This window comes from Grammomys surdaster, unplaced genomic scaffold (assembly GCF_004785775.1).
Source record: "Grammomys surdaster isolate TR1022 unplaced genomic scaffold, NIH_TR_1.0 141, whole genome shotgun sequence".
In the NCBI taxonomy this organism is placed as follows: domain Eukaryota; kingdom Metazoa; phylum Chordata; class Mammalia; order Rodentia; family Muridae; genus Grammomys; species Grammomys surdaster.
The window spans coordinates 8,996,521-9,020,599 of NW_021604599.1; the positions used below are offsets into that span (position 1 = coordinate 8,996,521).

The 24,079-nt window shown below is 40.7% G+C and overlaps 1 protein-coding gene across 1 annotated transcript in view; it reads left to right on the plus strand.

The window, feature by feature from the left end:
* The window catches only part of Mamdc2 (MAM domain containing 2), a 151,092-nt gene that overhangs the window by 42,081 nt on the left and 84,932 nt on the right, over window positions 1-24,079 (plus strand). Inside the window, exons 3-4 of the mRNA XM_028764009.1 lie at window positions 22,013-22,284; window positions 23,589-23,673. Coding sequence (XP_028619842.1) covers window positions 22,013-22,284; window positions 23,589-23,673 — 357 coding nt within the window. The remainder of the gene's footprint in view (window positions 1-22,012; window positions 22,285-23,588; window positions 23,674-24,079) is intronic.

Here is a 24,079-nt window from a genome sequence, read left to right on the forward strand (position 1 = left end):
TGTGTGTGTGTTAAAGGCTGGTTATTTTAAACGGCCAATAAAAACTCAAGTAAAGTGTGGGTAGACACAGATGAGGAGTTAACAGGCTTCTTTGTCCTGTTTCCATTCTTTTGAGGTGAATGGTGTTTCCCTCAACTGCTCAATATGTATAGAATCAGAGACTCTTATTTGTATAATTTGTAAATGCATACTATAGCTTTTATATGCCATAGTGAGAAATACATATCCACACTTATGCATATGACGTATCTCTTAAGTTCTATATATGGTCACCTCATTCTTTTTAGTAGTTGCCTAAAGTCTATAATACAATCATAATCTATTTAGCCATGTCTCTGTTGCTGGGGTTCCTCCTCTCCACTTCTCCCTACAATCTCTATCCCTTCCTCTCTCTTCTGCTCCTTTCATTTTATTAAGCACAAAGCGCCCTCCTCTTGCAGAGGAGCTTGCAGACTCAGTTGAGTCGCATGAGCATTTGGGAAGATTGTTTGTTTACACAGCCTGTTCCCTGGGTTTCCATGTATCATTGCCAATCCGTGACTTGGAGGCCAAAAGCTAAACTGCAGCTTGTGGCCAAATGCAAATTTAACATCGAGGAATGGAAAATCTTGCAAAGTTTCTAAATGGTCAGGAAGGTTTTATAATTCCAAATCAGGTCTAGTTTCTATTTTACCAAACAAATAGCATGGAATCATCTAATTTTTAACAATCACCTTAAGTACACACATTCTTCTCCCACCCCAAACTAGGATTACATGGGTGCTGGGATCTGAATTCCGATCCCTATGGTTAAACATCTTTCTCACCAAATCCCTTGCTCTTTTTTCCATTTTCCATACACTAAAGCATATTTATGACATCTAAAAAGCCTTAGTGTTCTACCTTGTGGATTTGTCTGTAGTAAAGGCGTGATGGTGGCACTTACCCTTCCTGAAGATCAACAAGGTCCAAGCACCTTTAAAAATAATGAATCCTCTGTTTTAGTCCTCTCAAGTCTCATGGTAACCTTAAAATATCATTGTTCAAAGTGATACAGAAATGTGTGGATAGACTGAGAAAATTAGAAGGAAGCCCTATACTCATCCAAGGAGCTAGCCTTGGGCCCAATCCAGAAGAAGGTATTTCATATATTATCCTTCTTTGAAGATTCATTATGGCTGAAAGTTCCTCCAGGGAATGTCCAAAGCCTCACTTCATGCTTACCCATTACTCAGTCTTCCTGTGCCAGGGAATTTTCCTTGTTCTAATTTTACATCCTGTCATGTTTCCTAGGTCTGGGGAAGTCCAGGAGATGGGCATGGCCAAAGCCCAAAGGAAAAGCTAAATGCAAAGAGCAATAGACTTACAGAGCCCTCCATCTTCCCTCTTGATTTGGTCAATGAAGTGCTGTGATACAAAGATTTGGACAGAGCTGTGACTACTTTAAAATAATCATTGCCATGTTCACAAAAGGCTAGTGTTGGAAATTTCCCCGAGCAAACTGTAGAAATGTGTAGGAATTACAATATTTTTAAAAATGAGAAAGAAAAAAGGAAAACAAGGAAGGACATCAAAATACAAACTTGAGTCTACGGTGAGTTTCCTGGGAAAGTCAGTAATTGCCATATTAAAATATAAGTGTGCTCTTCTGTTGAATGACCCAGGTATTCATGGTCAGCCTCAGTCATTTCTGACTTGGTGTGTCCCTGACTTCATATCTCCACAAAGCTATTGGGGCACATTTTCCTCCCTTCCATAAACCCTGTCTTTCAATCTAAGCATTCAGAGAAGTGGCCGGGCTTCTCCATATCTGAAAAGAAAATTAAGAGTGCTGGCAGTCTTAAGTCTAGAGAGATGTAGGAGCCACTCAGCACAGGCTTGGGACTACTCCTAGAATGATTACTGCTGAAGGGCCGGTTAGGAACCAGTGCCAATCATGGAAGTTATTTTTCTTTGGAGAGCCCATTCCCAGCTCATCCAGACCTGCAAGCTTAAAATGCAATTTCCTCTACTTGGTCCACTTCTGGCTCTCAGAACACAATGCTACCTGCAAATCAGAACTTTTTAGTAAATGCCTCCTCCTTTCTCCCAAAAAAGGAATGTTGAAAATGTTAGTGACAAAAAAAAAAAAAAGGACAATACTCTAGGAGATGCTCTCCTCACTAAAACTTCAATTTCAATGTTCCTTTTAGCTCTTATCATCTTTAAAAGGTTAAGTTAGCTTGAACTAGGCTGTCTCTCAGTGGCAGAGCACTTATCTGGTATAGATAAGATCCTAGACAGCACACACACACACATACACTCATACACACACACACATACATACCACACACCACATATTCACACACAAACTCTCACACACACATACTCACACACATACTCAAACACAATCACACACACACAAACACACACAAACACACACACCTTTAGAATTAACCAAGGAATCAAAGAACAAATGTTCTGTGAGTAAAATCAGAAGGTCAGAGGTCAGAATGGCCATTATGAGCAGCTTTAGAAAATGGAAAGAGAAAGAGAAGTGTTCTTTTCAGGTATGAGCACTGGCTTTCTCTCCCAGCAGTCCTCTCCCTGTATATTCAAATTGTACCCTCAACCACTTAGCAGTAACTCAGCATCCTTATTTCAAAGTGTTTATCTGTGGGACCTTCTAATTTTTGCTTTATTAGATGTTATCTGTTTTGAACTGATTTTCTTCTAGAAAGCAGTTCTCATCTCACATTTTCCTTCTAGAATGTTTCTTAGTCTATAATCAAAACAACAGATGAAAGGGTGACATAGTCTGTGAAACTCTTCTTGAATAGATATATTCTGTCCGTTAAGACAAAACAAGTTCCTCCTGTTAGGTTACTCACAGCTGTTCTATCAATCATATGACAGAAGCAACTAGAGACAAGGATGACAGTCATCCCTGCATCTGGATGCCTTTCTCCATCCTTGTAACGGTAATCTGTTAAACTGCTCTGAGCTCCCAGTGGGTGATAGTACTTCTTGCCACCCACCAGAGAATGAAAAGACACACACAAACAAGCAACACACACACACACACAACCTTTATATTTTGATAGGCCTTAACAAGCTCAATGACTAAACCACTCCTGAACCTCCACGTGGCTAACACACACCCCTCCAATATTCTTGAGTTAATACTTGCTAAATCTATATTTCATTTTTGCTACCCCAGACCCAAGCAGGGAAGTGGCCCCTGGGGCTGCTTCCTGACTCTTACATGGATATATGCTTTCTCTCCTGCAGCTCTTCAGTCTGATCTCTCTGCTTTCCCATCATGGTGTTTCTGCTCCTTCTTCCTCCCTTTGTCCCTTGTCTGGGAAATCTAAAAGTCCCACCTCTATCTCCCTGCCCAGCCATTGGCTGTTAGTAACTTTATTGGCCAATCAAAAACCAACTGTGAAGAGGGACCCTCAGCATCTGGACACAGATTCCTGTGTGATTTGGGGAACCAAATTAAGAGAAAACATTTGAACCAATCCCCACCAATCCTTCTCGAACTTTTCCCTTGTCCTGAATCTTTGCCGTAAATCAAAGCCCTATCTACCAGACCACGGAAGAAAACAAAAACAATTACTCTGAGGCACAGCAGGTTTTCATTCATTGCTGGGGGCCAATTCGATGATATTACTGAGGAGATGCCTCAGCCAGACACAATTAAAATGTGAAAGTCAGGCAGAGAAGCATCTTGTGTCCATTCTAGTGCAAATGAGTAGGTTCTCTCTAGCTGTACCACATCCTAATTAACAGGCTTCAAAGCAATCTAGAGAAGGACTTGGACTAAATAGCTTCTCAGCTTTTGTCTAAGATTATTGTTTCATGACCTTAAAGACATCCAACTGGCTACCACTGTGTTACATAGTCCTATTTGGTCCCCAAATACCACAGGGGACCATCTGTTGGTAATTCTCCGTTTCTATGCTGGCAACTGGTTTTTGTAAAGTGGGACATTCGTGTTGATATCGACTCAGGCTTTTTGCATTCTATTCCTGTCCTGCCCTGCCAGGTTAGACAACTTCATGTATGATTTTGTCTCCGCCTAATATTATATCCTGCCCATTACCCCCAGCAAGCTCTATGAAAAGTGACCTAACTTCAGATTGCCAGAAAAGCATAAATAACGCTTCAAACAAACTGTTTTGTTTACAGCTATGTTTCTAAAGTCTGAAACAGTCACTGGCACAGAGTAGCTGCTCTGTCAATGCTGTTGAATGAGCAACTATCACAGCTCTGGCTCCACGGAGCCACAGCTCATGCTGGAAAGTTTTATGTTAACACTGATTTTTGTCTCTGGTGCCATATTGTCCCTTGCTCAGCCTTTACTTAAAGTGTGGGGTTTTCTCCTCATCTACCTAATTCCTTTCAAACACTGATGCTATTCAAAGGTCTTCTGTTTTGAATAATGACCCAAGTACCATGCCCTCAATTCAGTGAATACGCCATTTGGAATGAGTCTGATTTTCAAAATTTTTGCTGTGATCCCCTGACACCATCAGCAAACACAGCCAGAGGACTTCGTGAGTAGAATATTACTTTGATCTCAGAAGTCTGAGAGCATCTTTAGTGACAAGCATAGGAAGGGAGCAGTCTCCACTTTGAAAGTGTCTGCCTAGTTCTAGGGAAAGCCTGATGCCTACACAAAAGGCATGTGCAGAACTTTATGTAAAATAAACTTTACTCTATGTGAAGTTATAGTAATGAGAAGGAAAGCTGTTCCTCTGGTATCTTCTGGCACATCTTTAATCTCAGCACTTGGAAGGAAGATGGACCTCAAAGCTTGAGCCACAAATCAAAACAATGTATTAAAGTTGTTTCATGATAGAACTTTGTAATGTCTACAAAGATCTATTTTGTTCTATATCATACTCCCTTCCATCACCACCAGCACCAAAGATCCAGTATCCTCAGAGGATGATCTGCTCTTCAGGGCTCTGTCAGGCCCTGCCATGGATCACTGTGAAAGTCCCAGGGATCATGTCGTTCACATTGTTCCATTGAAGGGTGGTGCTCTCTGCAAAGGCCATGACTTAGAGGATAAAAATCCTTTCTTATTGTTGGCTTTGTCAAAGAACCCAGTGCTGAGGGAGCTATCCAAGGTGCTGTCTGAAGCTGGTCTTCTCTGTATCTCCTGTCCTAGCATTGGTATGTCTATCTTAAGCTTCTCTCTACTGTTAGATTTCATCCTAAAGCTATCTGTATTCCCCAATCTGGATCTTCTCAGACATTCAGACCTCCACTGGCTTCTGAATCGTGAGATGTTTTCTGGGGCTTTCTTAAATTTCCTTCAGCTTGTTAGTTGTCTGCTTCTACCTACTCCCAAAAGTCCCTTTTTAAAGTCCAGGTCTTACTATGTAGCTCTGGCTAGCCTGGAGCTCACAATGTAGATTGTGCTGACTTGAAATTACTTACAGAGATCTACCTGCTTCTGTTTCTAAAGTCCTGGAATAAAAAAGCATATGTCACCACTTATGATCTGCCTCTGTCTTGTCTTAACTCTGCCTCATCTGACAACTACTGCCTTCTCCTAAGATTGATCACATCTCTCTGATCCAAGATTTTTGTATCTATGTCCCACATCAGCAAGATGGTGGAAATCAGAAAACAATCACCAAGAGAAGTTAAACCTCAAGAGTATGGTGTTTTTATTTTGTATTTGTATAAATTGCCTAATTATATATTGTCATTAAGACAGCATGCTTGTTAGAGTAAGTTAAGTATTCAGCTACCATTGGCAAGATAAATATTCTTAAAACATACATTTGCTATGCAGACATCAGACCTTTTGCAATTTTTACCTAAAATTTAACTATGAAATTATTTAAACTATAGCAACGGGTGACACAGTCTGGCAATTAGTATTAAGTTTTATTTTTCAAGATACTCCTTTTCTTTTAAGATTCATATTCAGTACAAAATTTTCCTTAATGTTTAGGTTTTATGTAGTTATAATACTTTATATTATAGGAAAATGTTTTTGTATGCATTCATAAAAATTACCACTACAATATCTACATTGTCCATAAGAAAAAAGTAAATGTATGTGCACTTAGAGCACAGTAGCTACATATCAAATTCTCTACAGCTGAGGGTGTGGGTGCCTGTTTCCTGGGCTTTGTTTACAGTGATCATTCTACTGTGAGAAAGAAAAGGGGAACACTGCTGAGAGTGACACGCTCCTAATCTCAGCACCTGGGAGACAGAGACAAGAGGACACGTTTTTGCCAATCTGGGATACATGTCAGCAAGATTTCCTACTCTGTGTTAGGAGTTGATTGAAGACCCTTTCTTAAACAAAAGAGAGGGGAGGAGAGAAGAGAAGGAAAGAGGAAGTGAAAGGGAAATGGAAAAGGAAAGGAAACTTTTAGCAGAGAACAGTTTCCAGTCCTCTGAGCATAGCCAGAGGTAATGTTGGCATCTAAGATAGAGCTAATGACTCTGCAGAATTGTTTTTACTCTGTCCCCAGTCCTTGTGTGACCAATGACTTGCAGTTTTCAAGATTAATGACACATATCATAGCCATTAACATTTTTTTTCTGTCTGTGGAAAGTTAATAAACCCTCTAGGGACCACATTCTTGACCTCTGCTTCTGATCAACTCCCAAGATAGAGTGCAAAGTATTAAGAAGACACGACATTCCTACTGGATTCCAGCTGAGCTTTGATTCAACTTAGACCCAGTATCAACAGAATTGGCATGGTCAGCTAGCCCATTTTAATAGCAGGATGCATCTTTCCATCAGAACTTCCTAAGATGGGCTGAATACAATACAGATAAGAGGAGAGCCAGTCGCAGAGACCAGACATCTAGGAACCTGGGTATCTATTACTATCCTATCCTACCATTTGAGGTCCACTCTCTGGCCAAGAACCACTGACTCCACAGTTCCTTTACTTTCCAGAAAGAACACTGAGGCTTGTTTGTAACCCACTGCTCAAACTCACATAGCTAGGTGTGGGCAAAAGGAAGATGGAAGCCATCTTCCATAACCCAGTCCACAACAACTGTCTCTCTTCTTCTGTTTCATTGTGTGAAGTCTGCATCACATCTTTGTTAACAAACATCTTGTTAACATCTGTGTTAACAAAGCTCTTTTTTCTTTCTCCAAATATAATTTTTTCTGGTGTAAACTGAACAAAGAATTTATCATTAAACATAAATCAAAAGCTTGGTAAGACCTGGCTTCAATTTCATGTAGAAGATTAAAGATGGTATCAAACTGTCAACTATAGTTGATATCAAACTATCAAACTAAATGTTATCTAGCTTGATTTCCTTCTTCAGGTCTCTCTATACTGTCTTCTATGGTGCTGTCTTCATCCCCAGGGGATCTTCCCCATGGTCTCCAGCATGTGGAGGCAGCCAAACTTCATATGGCTGATAGTCAATTATAGAAAGAAAACTGCTCTGTCCTAGAAACTTAAAATTCCTTTCCACAAGCCACATTTACCTGGATTGGTCATGTGATTTTATCTCAGGGCCAATCACTTTAGCAAAAGGGCTTGAATCTGATTATCCAAGCCTGAGTCACATAGCTATCCTTGGGTGAATACTGGATGGATACAATTAGAGCGAGATTACTAGTAACAGTACCATGGTACCAAGAGACCCAAGATCCTGAAGGTAGTAAAGAATTGCAGGAAACTCAGTAAAATACATCAGTAGAATAGCATTATAATGACTTGACAAACATGAAAGCTAAGCTCCTGTTTTGTTGAGAACCTACCCTCCACCAAGTAGTGTACTAGGTGTATGCATCATATTCAATATTCACTTACATCCCTGTGAGGTCATGTTGTGATCCAACTCAGGACACCCAGAAACAGACAGAACATGAAGCTTCTGACTTGATTCAGTTCTGCAAGCATCCCCTCAACATATTGATTCATTCTAAGAGCCCAGATTTTATATGTATTTGAATCTTCATATCTTAGAAAATTATATTTGCATTCCAAAAGTCTGGATGACTATTTGGTTTACATCCCAGTAGGGATTGGCAGGAGAATCTGAGAAATTACAAATATTCACTTCTCTAGAGTGTGCACAGAAATGTGGGGAAGACAGGAGAGAGATGGGGGGCAGGGAGAGGCCAGGGAAAAAGTGCAGTGTCAAGCAAAGAATGAGTGGCTGAAAGGCTGCAAAGGCGACAAAGACAAGCTTCATGGGGTCTGGTAATTATTTCAGGAGACCATTGGATCCTGGATCACAGGAATTGCTATTACAGTGACTCAATTGTACCTTCCTCATAGTCCTGCTGGGCTTATTTGAACAAGAAGGAAATGATTGTCATAAACTTGATTATATCATAAACTTAAAAAGTCCTTCCACAAACAGTAGATATTTCAGCCACCACAACAATCATGTGTGTCTTTTCCTAACCTTGGTGTGTCATACGTTTACTCAAATATTGTTTACTTATTTAAGTATTTATTTAAATATTTTCAAAACTCAAGCTCTGCAATACAACATTGATCTATGGACAAATGACGTACTTGAGACCATTATAATACCCATAGAAATATTGAATTAATATCCTTAATAAGAATTTCTGTAAATAATACTGAAGGACTTAATGCCCACTGGCAAAATAAGTCAAGAATACCATACAGCGGGAATACCAATTATCAGTGGCTTTTCTACCTGTAAAGATATCATGTGATGGCTTCAATAAAATGGTATTTTTATCTGTCAGACAAAGCCCTATCATTCTGCTGAGGGCCAAAACTGATATGAATAGCAGAAATGTTCCCACATATTGCCACTGGAAAAAGAATCGACACAACTTCAAGAAGGAGCCTCGATAACAGCAAAGTGTGAATTTCTGTCTCATTTAATTCTGCCATGCCATCTCTAGAGCTTTCTCCCATGGCTGTACCTACTCTGAAGTCTGTACTTAATCATAGATACAAGATATCACCATATTGTTTTTAAATGCAAATGCCATGAGAATATGTTCTTCACTGGGCAACAATTAATTAAATATGATGCTTCTAGTAAGAGGAAAAGTTACGCAGGAATTGGAAATACAGGTTACGGCGAGCTCCATGGTAGACCTACATTAGCCCTCAATTCTTTTTGTGAAGTTTCGCATTTGAGAGTCACTGTGGGTGCTAACAGTTCAAGTGGACTGAACCTGTGGCCCCTTTCATCTCCCCTTCCTTGCTCTCTGTAGTGAGGCCTTAGGATGTGAGTCTTATTCTGGCTCGACCCTGAAGCAAACTGAGACAGATCCAGGTGATAGAATGTGCTGGGTTTCATCTGCAGCACTGGAAAAAACAAAGACAGATAAATAGTTAGATAGATCTATAGATAATGGATGAAAGATAATAAAGTCTCTAAAGTATAGTCAGAGAAAATGGCACAGAACGGTGTTTAATTATTTGTAATTAAATAATTAAATTACCACCTGGGGAGAAAGTGTTCAACATCTAAGCTGGGGGGGGGTGGGCATTCTCATTCAAGCCACTACAAAGGTTCTGTATTTGCATGTAAGCAAGCACATTATAAAAATAATGTCCCAGAATTCCGGGGTAAGAAGTTTCATAGGTTGACTTATATTTTAAACTGTGTACTACTTTGTATTAGTTATTTTATAAGTAATCAGCCACTGAATCCATATAAAGTGTGAAAGACAGCACTGCTGCAATTCCTTACACACAGGCATGATGCAAATATGTGTGCTTACACACACACACATAAGCACACATACACGCTGATTTGGCTTATTCAAAAAAAATCAGCCTAAGACCAAGGGTTGCAGGATGTCCTGTTAAATCAGAATTACAAATAAGTAACAAACAAAGTTTCTTTAAGGTCAGTGTGTGCCCTGCAATATTTAGAACATGCATCAATAGTTCCGACTGCTCTGTCTGGCCATCTGAGTGTATCTGGAGCCCTGTGCTCATTAGGTGGAATACAGTATCCAAGCCAGGCTTCTGCAGTTCATCAAATGAGAAACAAAAGTGTCCAGCTTTTTCACGGGGTCGATGAGAGTGGCTCAAGCTGGCTCCAGTGATTTGTAAATAGTTAAGTCTCTAAAACTGAGTCAGAAGTTTCTGTCAGTGTGTTGGTATCAAAATTCAAACCACTTACTGAACCATGATTTCTTCCATTTCTATTTTGGTTTCTTAGAAACCTTAGATACATACCTGCCCACATATTTCTCTTCACAGAGAGCAAGCAGTGCTTCTGAAATATGGAACATACTATATAAAACACAACAAGAATTTCCTTCTCGTTGTTTGTCCTCTTATACTGAGATGTGTAGACGAGTCTGCTGCTTACTTAACTTATCAAACACTTACTAGTGCCACACCTTGAAGCGAGAGGTAAATAGAACAAATTCAGTTAGCCATACTTGAATGTATGGTGCACTTAAGCTCTAATGGGGAAAGCAAACGCTTGAAAAGAACCCTTCTGCAGCTGCCACTTCAGAATCACTTAGCAGGTGTCTGTGTGTCCTGCAGAGTGTGTCTCCTTCAGGGAAGCTGATGTGTATAGGGTTGAAGGCTGGTGGATACAGACTGTTTCATAAGGTAGAGTGTACATGGGCACACAGAGCAGAGTTTCCTGTCCTCAACCAAATATCCAACAAACTGCGCCAATTAGAAACAAATAAGACCTAGGCACAGGATGCAGTGCTAAGCCTCTAGTTTAGAAAAGATCGGATTTACCTAGATAGAGGTTTCCCAACCATAACGAGGTCCAGACACCCTAGTCCAGGGGTTCAGGAGGAAACAAAATTCATGGATGAAACTGTGCTAAACAGCAAAGGTCTGTATAAAACTGTGCTCCGCCGGCCGTCGCAGCTGCTCTTGATTGCTCCGCCAATCAACGGACTACTGCATTTACTTGCACTTTTAAAAACTTTTAAAACAACTATTGCAGAGCAAAATGCTCATTTTACAGATATTATGGGGGTTCTCTCTCTTCTCTTTTTTCTAATATTATGCTTCTACAACTGAATATTGTATCTTCTTGTGTGTATGTGTGTGTATATGTGTGTGTGTGTATGATGTATGTGCATGTATGTGGATATATGTGTATTCATGTGTGTTATGTGCAGACTTGCACAGGTCCCACTGCACATGTGTGAAGGTCAGAGGACAACCTTAGGTATTGGTTTCAGACAAGGTTTCGTTGTTGTTGTTAATGTTCCTATCACATATGTCAGGCTAACTGGCATGCAAAGTCCCAGGTCCCAGGTGTTCTCCTGTCTTCCATGTTACTGCAGAAGCACTAGATTACAGACATGTACTTCTGCTCCACACTTTTATATGGGTTCTGGGAATTTGAATCCTGGTCCTCATGCTTGTATGCAAACATTTTACCCACTGACCCTTCTTCAAGCCCTGTATATTCTATCTTTCACCTTCTATACAGTACATCAAAATGAAATGTGTTGATATCTGTTTATTTTTTAAAATAGAATATTCTTCTTGTCCCTTTTTACTATTATTTTTATAGTATATATGATGCAGAAACAAGAAAATGTAAATATTTTAATAGGCAGATAGGTATGTGCCAATATACACATACATATACATATGTATATTCAGATATATTTGTTTATACACACCACAGTGAAGCCTTCACAGACATGCACATTTTCTTCTGGTCTGAATGAAGCTGAAATGTGCATCACTTCATTTGACAAACCCTCTTACATAACTCATGAGCAAAAACACTCAGCTGTGCTCTGAGCAGTGTCATTAGGCAGCACAGTTACACAGAGCTCGAGCCTCCTGTCTTAATAAAGAACACATTTCTCATGGAAGCAGGATGCCTTTTCCCTTCCCAATGGACTTATGAGACTGGTGGTGAGGCCAGTTACCCATTGTGCTTGACATCATCACTGTCCACATTTATTTTGTTTTTCTTTATTTCACTGTTTTCTCTTCCAGCCAGAAGATCTTCTAGAGAGATCAGGCTGACCTTGAACTCACAATCTCCCTGACTCAGTCTCCTTGCTGCTGGGATTAGAGGACTGTGACACCAGGCCTATCTCTTTTATGTTAAATAGAGAAGCATGTCAGTATATGTGAGGAGTATGCTTTAGAAAATATTCCAAGAGCTGGTATCTAATGGGGCAACACTCTCATTTAATGAAGGCTTTTTTTTTTTTTTTACTTGCTCAAGCTTTGTAAAGCTGTGTTCCCTTTTCAACAGCCTCATGACCTTACCCCACGAGTTCATCACTCGCTTTCCTGTTGGTAGTTGCTAAGGTAAACTTCTCTTCCAGAAAGGCCTCTGAGGTCAACAGGGCTTAAACCACACCCTGCATAGCCCTAAAGAAAAAGTGCAGACAGACATCTGAGTGGCGATTTCCAGTGTTGGCCACTGTTTACATTGGAGATTGCTGCTGGAAGTCTCCTTAACCTCCTAACCTTCTGTAATCTTTTGACACAACGTTTTGCAGTGTTAGCTACAATAAGAAGTTTTCCTGATGTCAGGGGGAATGCCCTTAGAGACAGCTGTGCAGTGACTGCTCCAGGGAGTGCTGATCTCAGTCCTTTGTAATGCCTCCAAATGAGGAGTTTAATTAAAAAGTAAAATTAAATTAAATTTAATTTAATTTAAAAACATGGCTCTCTTTAATGTGGAAATATCGCACGTTGGAATGTCTTCTGAATGCTTCTCACAAACCTCGCATTCCAGGAAGGCAAGGAATTGTGTTTTTTAACACTTCTTTGCATATCTCAACGTCTTGTGGGGTTGGTGCTTCAAAAAATATTAACAGTAGGGACATATGTTATGGTAGTTAAGTGTGGCATGAGTCACTACTGAAGATATTAGCTGCCATTAAATGTCATATTTCCTGGAGTGAGATTTAGGAATAACAGTGAGTAATTATTATAGGAATAGAAACTAATGAGAAATCTCCATAGTGAAAGTAATTTTAATGAGCCTTTATATATATAAAAAAAAAAACAGTGAAGAGAACCCACTGCCAGGAGGGAATTTATTCATTCATTTAAAAATAGAGAATGTAAACCTGCTAAGAGCTAAGCAGATATGCTGTGTGCCCTTAAATATGGGAAACTCTAATAAGGATGGTAGACAAGGAACTAGACAAATAAATGAATCTAACAGGTGCTAAAAGAACTTGGAAGACATATCCCATAATGTAGGTGGAGGCTAGCAAAGACTGCCTGGAAAGGGAAATATACAGACAAGATCATCATGCAGAGTTCGAGTTGTACGTTTGGCTCTATTTAGGTTAGAGTTTAATAAAGGGTAAACGAACACTGCAAAGTCCATTTCTACAGAGAGAGGATACACCCTGCCATAGCCCTGTGAGTTGGGCTCAAAGGGGAATGTGTGCACTGTAATTTGTGTTGCTCTTTAAATGCAGGTTCCTCTTTTTCCTGCTTTAAAACAGTATTTGAAGTTTCCCACATGAGAGCAGTTTGCCATACTAGATTTTATTCTGGAAGGAGTTTCGTAGCAATGAAGATCCAAATAGAGCTGCAAAGTTTGTTCCCTCTTTCTCAATTATAGACCACCTTTCCCGTTACACTTTAGGAGTGGGCTGCCTATCAAGGAGGCAGTTCAAAGCGACATCCTCAGAACACTGCTTTCTCTGGACAGTTGGGTCTAAGTTAATACCTCCTAAATCTCATTCTCTGAACAAAAAGAAATCTAGAGCCAAGGGTTTCATGTACTTTCACTGATTCAGAAAGAGAAGCCTCTAGGACATGTATCATTATTAGGGACCTCAGATGGCAGCAGTAGAACAGAGAAACCATTACCATTGAAAACATACTGAAAAGGGTTGTGAAGCCATGAATACCCGGTCGAGTGACCCTTTCTATCCAACAGGGGCCTGGAAGCCTACTGGACTGATTTTTATCAGCTAGTGTGGAGCACTGTATTGTCCAGCCACTAACAAACCATAAATCCTTTGTGAAAATGAATGACACCAAAGATTTACCCTGTGACCTTTTTCTTGGTGTCTGGGCTGCCAGTGATAGCCCTTTGTAGAGTGGCTCTGTAAACCTTCATGCCCTTGCTGTCATATCTCCAGGGCTATTTCCTTTGGGGTTGAGAGGTCTTCAGAACCAGAGCGTCTCTGATAATTAGAATGCAGCCGGAAATATCTTTGGTTAGATTCAGTGAGTCCATAATTTGTCAACATCTTTCCTGAATGAGGAAGGAAGACACACTAGTATAGGTCAACTGTCAGACATGACAAACTATTGCACAGACCAACCATAAAACACAGTACACTGCTATAGACCAGCTGTAAGACATGTAAATGTTAGAAACCTTGATGTGTTGAGGACCTTCAGTATTAGAGGCAATGTGCTTAAACCTAGTGGTTGTGTCCCCAGAAGGAATGATACTAATAGAGAGGTCTCAAAAAGCTCCCACACAGAAGCATCTGCTCCCAGTGGATACTAATATAAAGAAAAAGAATAAAATTTTGCTCACAGCAGAAATACCTACTTCTTGCCAAGGATATAAGTCACTGTGATGAAAGATAAGCTTCTCTTCTTATAGGATGGTGGCTATAACTGTGAAAATAAAAGATAACAAATGTGGTAGAGAAGAAAGTATTTGGAGTCAGCACGTTACGAGGAAAGGGCATGCACTGTGAGCCACGTCTTGTCTTCCTGGCTGTGAGCTTGAGATGATGGATTAAGTTTCGTGAATCTCTGGTTCTGCTTCATAGGATGATCTGATAGGAATAAGATACAAGAATAAAGATGAAGAATCTGCTGAATAACAAATATCAGTGCTCTCCCTTTTTTCTTTCCCCTTCCCTCCCACTCCCCCTCCCTCCCCTCCTTCCCCTCCCTCTCCCCACCTCTTTCATAGTGGGGATTAAGCACAGGACCTTGCTTGTGCATATTGTGCAATCACTTTACCACTGAACTTCCTACAGCTGGCCTTGAACTTGTGCTCCCTTACTTCTGCCTCCGAGCAGCAGGTCTGCCACTATGCTCAGCTGAATCTGTTTCTTAATAGATAATTTAAGAACTCTTAAAAGCTCTGCTCATTTTTCTATTACTAAAATTGTAATTTAAAAAAAATAATAACAGTGTAACACTCCAGAAAATTGGAAACCTCAAACAAGAAAGAATATGAAAATGACAGGTATTTGTGCTAGAGAATTTCAAACAATATTTTTTTCTAGAAGTAATCAGTAGATTTATCGATGATTTTGAATCTGGTTGAGAAAACTATATACTAATACTCAACTGTTTACTAGAGCTCCTTTGACATTTGAAGAGTGTTATTCCAATTATTTTCAAATAATCAACTGTTTATTTTTAGTTATGTGTATTGGCCAATGTCCAAATGATTGCAGGTACCCAAAAAGGCCAGAGGTATCAGACCTCCTTGAACTGGAGTTACAGGCAGCTGTGTGCTGCCCAGTATGATTGCTAGGAACAGAACTCAGGTCCATTGCAAGACCAGTGCATGCTCTAAACTATTCTTAGCAGTTTCCATATATCCAACTATTTTCTTTTTGATAAGCCTTTGGTAGACCAAAAAATCAGAGTTCTTTCAAGTGTAAGTTTATGGCTTATACATCATTAGGATACAAGCCTTTGGAAGAGCCTGTCTCCACAATAGGAATCTGGTCCTTTGTAGAGAGGAATGCTTGCCACTTGGTTTGGATGCACTGCTCTGCAGAACGCTTTGCTCAGCTGCTGGTTCCAGAGATGACTACTTAATGCAAAGTATCATTGGGCAATGGGATGACAAGTTAGGAAGAAGTTAGGCATGACAAAAGGCTGTGCACCCAGTAGCAGAGAAGCAATAGTCCAAATGGATGAAGCTGTCATCTTCATAGATGAAGGGCAGAAGGTGTCATCTGTACAGTGGAGGAGTTGATACTAAATCAGAAGGGTAGGTCACTGTAGCAGTAAAATAGAGCTGCAGAAGATCACTCATATATTAAAGAAAAGTACACAATAAATAAAAAATAAATAAATAAATAAATAAATAAATAAATAGTAGAATAGAATATCCAAGAGTTCCAGCATAAGGCAACAGTGAGATTGCCAGGCATTCAAAAGATTATACCGACTGGGTAATTAGAAACATAAGCACTAACATTTATTAGGAGTTCTACAAGATGCTAATTGCTATACGATATGCTTCTATTGAATCTTCTTTAAAATGCTACAAAATCAGTGGGTTTTTAAAATTCCCATCTTACCAATGGAGAAAGTGAATCTCAAATACTATAATTAACTTGCCCAAAATGACAGGGTTTCTAAATAGTGTGGCTAGAGTCTGAGCCAGCTCTGGCTGACATGCCAGCTCCACTTGACCACACTATACCGTTTCTTAGGCTGGCCGAGATCCAGAGGGGAAACGGCATCAGGAAGGCAGGGAAGAATATCGTAGTCTGGATTCAGGGGCTAGACTACAACCTTGTGGAAGAAGCCATCAACAACAAAAAAATGTATACACACATAACAAAAATGGACTCTGTAGGTTGCATGTAAATGTCTGTGCACATGTATGTGCAACAATAATAATCAGAGAAAAGGAAGCTATCAGGTCTAGAATGGAGAAGCACAGGAAGGGTAGAGGGAGACGACATGGGAGGGACTGAATGAAGGAAAGAGGAGAGAAGTGATGTAATTATATTTAAACTTAAAATTTATTTTAAAAATGAATATGAATACAGATGAAGAACCTTAAGAGCTCAGCAGAAGAGGAGTGCGGGCACTTCTGTCAGGTCCACCTCCCTCCCAGGAGTAAGCTGGCCTTGTCATCACATAACACTAGGTGGGATCCAGCTGTGAGATGAGGAACTGCTGAGGATGGAGGAAAAGAGGAGCCTCTTACAGCTGTCAGATTTAACATCAAAAGTATAGCTTTAAATAAAGGAAAGTGAGAGGAGATTGTTCTCACAGCATCGTTGAACATGCGCAGCTGATCTGCCAGCTGAACAAACCCCTTACCCTGCTCCAAACCTAAAGAAAGTAAGAATGTAGTGCAAACTTCCCACTCTCCGCAACAACTAAAGGACTTGTAACTCAATAATAAATGACAAATAGCCCATCCTATTTATTTATTTATTTATTTATTTATTTATTTATTTATTTATTTATGTATTGTGTATTTTTTTAATGTATGAGCGGTCTTCTGCAGGTACATCTGCATACCAGAAGACATCAGGTTCCTTTATAGATGGTTGTGAGCCCACATATAATTGCTGGAAATTGAACTCAGGACCTCTGGAAGAGCACCCAATGTTCTTAACTGCTAATCCATCTCTCCAGCCCCAAATAATCCATTTTTTAAAAATGGGCAAAGAATTTGAATATATTTGTTTGCATATAAGTGGCCAACAGACACAGGAAAAGTGTTTTGCATCATAAATCATTAGATAAACACGAGACAGAGGCATACTCAGATACCACATTATTATTTACTAGGATGACTCTAATAAAAATGATAGACAATACCAGGTATAGGTAGTTCTATCTATAGGTAAAGAATAGGATGAATACATTGTGGCTAGGATGCAAACACTATCCATAGGAGAATTTCTGGAAGTTCCTCAAAAGGCTAAAAATAGAGTTACCATATGAGCTAACAATCAGTGAATAAGGGTCTCATCAGTGAGAGACTTGAATGTTCATCTACTGAAAACTCATCTGCGTTCTCATAATAGCTTCCCCGCTCATCATAACAAGAAGATAGAATAGCCAAAACATCTGTCAGCTGGTGACTGCAGGATGCAAAATGGGACTTCATCTTAAGAAGGAATGACGTTCTAACACAGGTGAACCTTGAAGACATCTGAGGGACAATGCTAGCCATAGGCATACTGTGAGACTCTACTTACAAGCCACTCCCAGAAAAGGCAAATTATATAGATTCTTAGACTGTAGTCACCAGAGGTTGATGAGAGGAGAATGAAGAATGACTGCGAATGAGTTTAGAAATTTGGTTTGGATGGCACGAATGTTCTAGAATCCAACAATGAGATGGTTGTACAACTTTGTGAATACATGGAAAATCATTGAATTGTATTAAAAGGGGAGATTCTATGATGAGTGAATTCTATGTAAAGTTAGAATCCTAATGTCAGTCTAACCGGTGTGGAAAAAATCATGGGCATTGTTTCCCTCTGTGGTATGATTCTCTTTAATAAAGTGAGCTCTACAAGAATTTTACTAGTTATGGCACAGAGAAGCCACTTTATAGTCATCTCTTGCTCATTCTATATTTGATTTCACAAATCTCCTCTAAATATATCGTGTTCCTTCTAGTTTAATTCATCTGTAGCATGACCACAAAATACAGTATTGCTTTGAAAATCCAAGTAGCGGTTACAATCAGCTTCAGTCCAAGGGTCCACTCAACCTAATTAGCAACAGTTCCATGGGGCTCTGCGTTTGGAAAGATCCTGAGGCTGGATCCAGGCTGGGTATGAAAAGTGGACTCAAAGATTCAGAGCAGTGATCTTAGACTAGGCAGTGGTAGATAAGGTAGGAACATTTGAGTTGGTTAAATTAAGCTAGGAGAATGCATTGCTCTGCTGGGTAGATAAGCCTGAGAGCACACTCTGATACAATCAGTAGACATATTCATACAACGTGACCCAGAACTGAACTGGAGATGCAGAATCTCAATATTTTGAAACAATCAGTATTTATGGATGACATATTAAAAATCACTCAATAAACAGCACCAACTTTTATCATACAATTTGATATCAAAGTGTTTTGAATAATGCAGTGTATGCTTCAAAGGCTCTTAAAAAGCAATCATTAGAATATGCTTACAAGGAAATGCAAATCGAGAAAGAATAGCTAGATAGACTGGGGGGAAGGTAGTCTTCCATGGGAAAATGATAGGTTTACCAAGGGCTATTTTGGAGAAAATTATCTCACCCTCTCCCTACAGCTAATATAACTGCTGACCACTCGATGACTAGGAGAAGGATTGTATACACAACTCCTTGCTCCATACTGGGATTTGGTCTGGCTTAGGCTTGCACAAGTTTTGGGCATGTTATTGCAACCGCTGAGAGTACATATGCACATCTGTCCAGCTGTGTCCAGAGGATAATGCTTCCTTGGAACCATCCACCTCCTCTGTCTGACTCTTACACTCTTTCTATTCCTTCTTCTACAATGATCCCTGAACCTTGGAAGGGAAGAAAGTTTGGTACATATGTTCTTTTTAGGACTGGGAATTTTGCAATCTCTTATTCTTGGAACTTAGCCAGTTGTGGAGCCCTATGCTAACCACCACCCACTACAACATATTTTCTTTATTGAGATGAAGTCATCCTCCTGCCTAATCCTTCATGTATCAGGAATTAGAGGTGTGCATCGGTGTGCCCAGTTCAACACAGGCTTTATAACCACCCTCACCCAAAAGGACAGGTATCACCAATTGTTGGGTGTTGTGAACCAGCTATTACACACATTCAGTGACATTTGAGTTCTACTTAGAACCATCTCATCCCCCTTAAACATGCTAAAGGAACTTTCTGTGATAAGCAAAGGGAGCTTACAGAATGAACCCTATTTCTTTGGAGTGGAAGTGGTCCCTCCGGATGATTCCAGATGCAAACTTGAAAACCTCAGCTTCAAGTCTTGAGCTTTGTCTGCTGGAATATGGAAAGGAAGGAGGGAACTAAGGCAGGAGAAACTGGGAAATGCCCAGGAGAGCTGGGTCTCTGGAGAAGCAGTTTTGGAATTTCTCATGAATGCTGGCAGCCACAGTGAGAACTTTCTTCTTTCTTCTCTTATGTCTCATTTCTCACCTCTTCTGCAGGAAAAATAGCACTCTCCGCACCTCCCCATCTGTCTTAGTTAGTATTTCTATTGGTGTCAGAAAGACCATGACTGAAAGTATCTTAGGAATGAAAGGGTTTCTTTCTGCTTTCAACTTTCAGATGAGGACCATCTCTGAGGAGAGTCAGAGCTGGAACACAAGACAAGTACCTGGAAGCAAGAGCTGGAGCAAACACCATGCTGCTTCCTGGCTTGCTCCTCCTGGCTTGCTCAGTTTGTTTTCTTATGCACCCAGATCAACCTTCCTAGGGATGGTGTTGCCCAAAGTGGGCTGGGCCCACCCACATCAACCATCAATCAAGAAAATGCCCCATGGGCTTTCCTACAGGTCAACTGATAGAGGCGTTTTCTTGGTTGAGGTTCCTTCTCCTCAGATGACACTAGCTTGACTCAAATTGACATAAATCTAACCAAAACACTCCACTTCACTTCCTGCCTACTGAGATGTCCTGAACAAAGAGCAGTAAAAACAGGGTGGCATGTCCACATCCTCTGAGATCACATTGATCCAAATCTTTACTAACAAACCCCTTGGTATCTAAAGCTCAGTTTCATGATTGATCACCAGTAGGAACCACAGCTTATAAATGTCGAGTGAGTACCAGACATTTAGGGCAGTGCCTGGTACCTGAGGACTAGCTGTACACAGAACACCTGGTGGTGGCAACAGCTGTAAGGATCAGACTTACTTCATGGATGGCCTGAGATGTCTCTCAAAGCTATTGTCACTCATGAGCAGCTCCCACATGATGATTGCTTGCTGGAGACAAGCATGATCTTGAAATCTTCCAGCTTAGCAAAATAGAATTCTGTGTCCTACATGGAGGCTGATCATTTTGCTGAGCTGCTGCTGGCCTGCCAGAACTGGCCACCAATGCAGAGATTCTAGATGTGATGGCCACTTGGGGCAATAAGTGTGGGAAGAGGGGGCTGAAGGAGATCAAGAAAAATATGTGTTTCAGAGTTTTTTTGTAAGAGTTCAGTGTTAGGGATCCAAGCTACCAGGGGTGGTGTGGGCAGTCACATGATGGAAAGCAATGGGTTAACTCAAGCACAAATATGGAAACTCCATATGTAGACATATGCAGTCTACAACTTCCACTTCAGAACTCCAATAAACAAATCACTATACTAGAAGTCCAAGTAGCCAGAGTAGTGCGGAAGGCTTACATTGGTGTTCTTGGCTTCACCACACCACGCCCACCCCATCCTCCATAGGAATGTGATTCCACATCCTGGCCAGTTGACAGAACACCACTCATTCGTATTATCGGGATAGAGGCAGAGGCAGAAGATGATGGCAGAGAAATAGAAAAAACAGGAGAATAGGGAGTGGGGGGAAGGTAGCAAGAGACAGAGGAAAGAAAGAGGAGGGAAAACAAGGAATTAGCAACCAAAGACAGAATGGAAGTAGTCCTGCTGTGTCCACTGCTTTCCACGCCCTATGCAGTGTACTTTACATACACTTTCTGTTTGGATATCAGAGCTGTAAGATTTATATTTGGTTAGGAAAGAGTCTAGGGAAAAGGAAAGCTAATTCTTAAATTAAAAAAAAAAAAAAGCTTACACTTTGTCTGGCTAGGTCCCAAGAGCCAGGCTGAGTAACTAAATCAATTTAGTCTGTTCTAATGATACAAGCTAAATGCAAATTAAATCATTTGTTCTGGGGAGGGGGATCTGTAGAAGGAGATGGTTGAGTACAGCAAGTCATCCTGTTTTCAGGCTTTTGGGTTCAGGCTGTTCACACTGCTCCCTAGATTCAGTGCCCTGAGCCTGCACCCTACCCATGTGAGGACCAGGGTGCCTAGTTCAGTGTGCTACATCGACCTGGTGTGGGATGTTGAAAGGCACCAAACATTGGCCTGTGTCAGAGTTCAGAGGACTTGAAGGGATGGAAAACTGGGCAGGGTACCCCACTCTCTTGAGAGGCCCACGTCTCAGCCTCAGCCTGTTGTCATATGGGGAAGTGGCTGCCTTATGGTCAAACTCTGTAGAGGTGTCCAGCCTTTGAGACTGTCATATGATATCCTTTACAAATGTGTTGGGATGCATGAGGCCCACAGGGTGCGGGTAGACGTGGCCATTTCACAGGAGATCCAGTGTTCAGGCAATACCACTGGGATAAGACAATACAAGCTCTGTCTTCCTACAAATTTATGGAACCAAACAGTTGTCTTTTTTCTAAGCTGCATCAGAAGACTAATACCTTGTCTTTGACCCTCTCCCTTTCAGGCCATTATGTTTATGTGGATACCTCTTTTGCCAAGCAAGGGGAGAAAGCCGTGCTGCTGAGTTCTGATTTGCAGGCTGAGGAGTGGAATTGTTTGCGGCTGGTCTACCAGATAACCACACCTCCAGGATCTGTGTCAGATCCCAGCCAGCTGAACCTCTATGTGAGATTTGAGGATGAAAGCTTCGATCGCTTGCTTTGGTCCACTAAGGAGCCTTCAGACAGCTGGCTCATAGCCAGTCTGGATCTTCAAAACAGCTCCAAGAAATTCAAGGTAGATGAGGTTTAAGAGGAAGATATAAGGCATGTGACATGTGCTTTATGCTATATGAAGTCTTAGAGCAGTGGTTTCAACCTTCTGAATGCTAAACCCTTTAATACAATTCCTCATGTGGTGATTCCCCAACCATAAAACTACTTTTGTTGCTACTTTTTAGCTGTAATGTTGCTACTGTTATGAGTTTAATATAAATATCTGTGTTTTCTGATGATCTTAGGCAACCCCAGTGAAAGGGTGATTCTACCCCCAAAGAGGTTACAACCCACAGGTTGAAAACCACTGTTTTATAACAAGTAATTCAATATAGTTAGTTACATCATGGGAAATTAATGTGAGTTAATATTTGCTCATTCCTTAAGAGAATATCTTCATAGACTTTCTCCATCTATTAAAAAATTAAGACTCTAAACAGTGCCTACGTTGACCTCTTCAGTGAGAATGGATCTTCAGGAGTATTTCTAATTTCGCTTTACCCTTCTGCATTGTTTGTGGGGTATGTTATCTTCCTAATGCGTTTGTTGCTTCAAGGTTTGAACAAAGCATTATCATAAAAGGAAACACCAAAATCCTTGGAAAGAGGAACCTTACTGCCAGGCATGTTTCTTTTCCTTTTCGAAGAGGCTAATTGTTCTGTCCATGATGCTCTGAGAGGAAGGTAGAGGATGTAAGAGGTGGGGTGTGGAGTTGAGCTGGGACAGAGCTAGAGTGTAGCACACATGAGAGTGTCACTGGGAACACCCCAGAGCCACCAGGAGAACCCTGCTCCTAGTCCATTCCATTCCTAGGTTCAACTCTCTTCTTTGAAAAGCTTTAAAACAGAGTACCTCCCTCTGGTCCAGTCTGTTGGGAGTCTCCCCAACAGGTGGCTACTGAGGAAAGGCACACTGGAGTCTGAGTTCCTTTTCATACCATCCTCCCATGCTTGTCAGACTCAAATCTGCCTGAATAATGCTTGCAAAATATCCTGCTGAAGCCATGGAAGTAAAAGCTATTTGAGAACCAAGGCCAGATGTGAATTCTATCCATAAGCACAGGGGGATGTGGAGGCTAGGATAGCTCTGAAGGACACATGACTCCAGGCTTCTGATGGAGATGTCACTCATGTCAAAGTCCTCAGGGTATATGTATGTGTTCGTGTGTGCATAGGTGCAAATGCACACACACACACACAGTCCATAGTAAAATTCATTCAGCAGCTATAAACAACACTGAATAACAGCTCCTGACTAAGAACTGAAATATTGGACAAAAAACACAGTGTTTTTATGCCTGATTCCTTTTCCCTGTATGTTGTACAGATTTTGATAGAAGGTGTCCTGGGACAAGGAAACACAGCTAGCATTGCTCTCTTTGAAATCAAGATGACAGCCGGCTACTGTATTGGTGAGTTTTTTGATCACGGCAGCAGAATGCAAATATCTTCCTATGTCCACAGCCAGAAAGCAGCAAATCAATCCTAAAGGCCAAATGTGTCATGGAGCATGCTGCAAAATGCTAGCATTTGTTCTTTGCTAGGGTCACCAGAAGATGGGACATTGATCCTCAGTCTTCAGTGCGGAAAAGCTCATTAGCATTTGCTCTAATTGGCTGGGTTAACACATAGAAGCAACTTCTCCCTCAGCGATGCTCTCTAACCTCATCCAGCGCTAATAAAAATAATTGCTGGTTTGCTGTGAACTCTGTGTGTGTGTGTGTGTGTGTGTGTGTGTGTGTGTGTGTGTGTGTGGCCTTTGCCAGAAGAGCAGACAATCCATCCTGTCACCTGCTTTTCTGATACACTGCTGCTGCT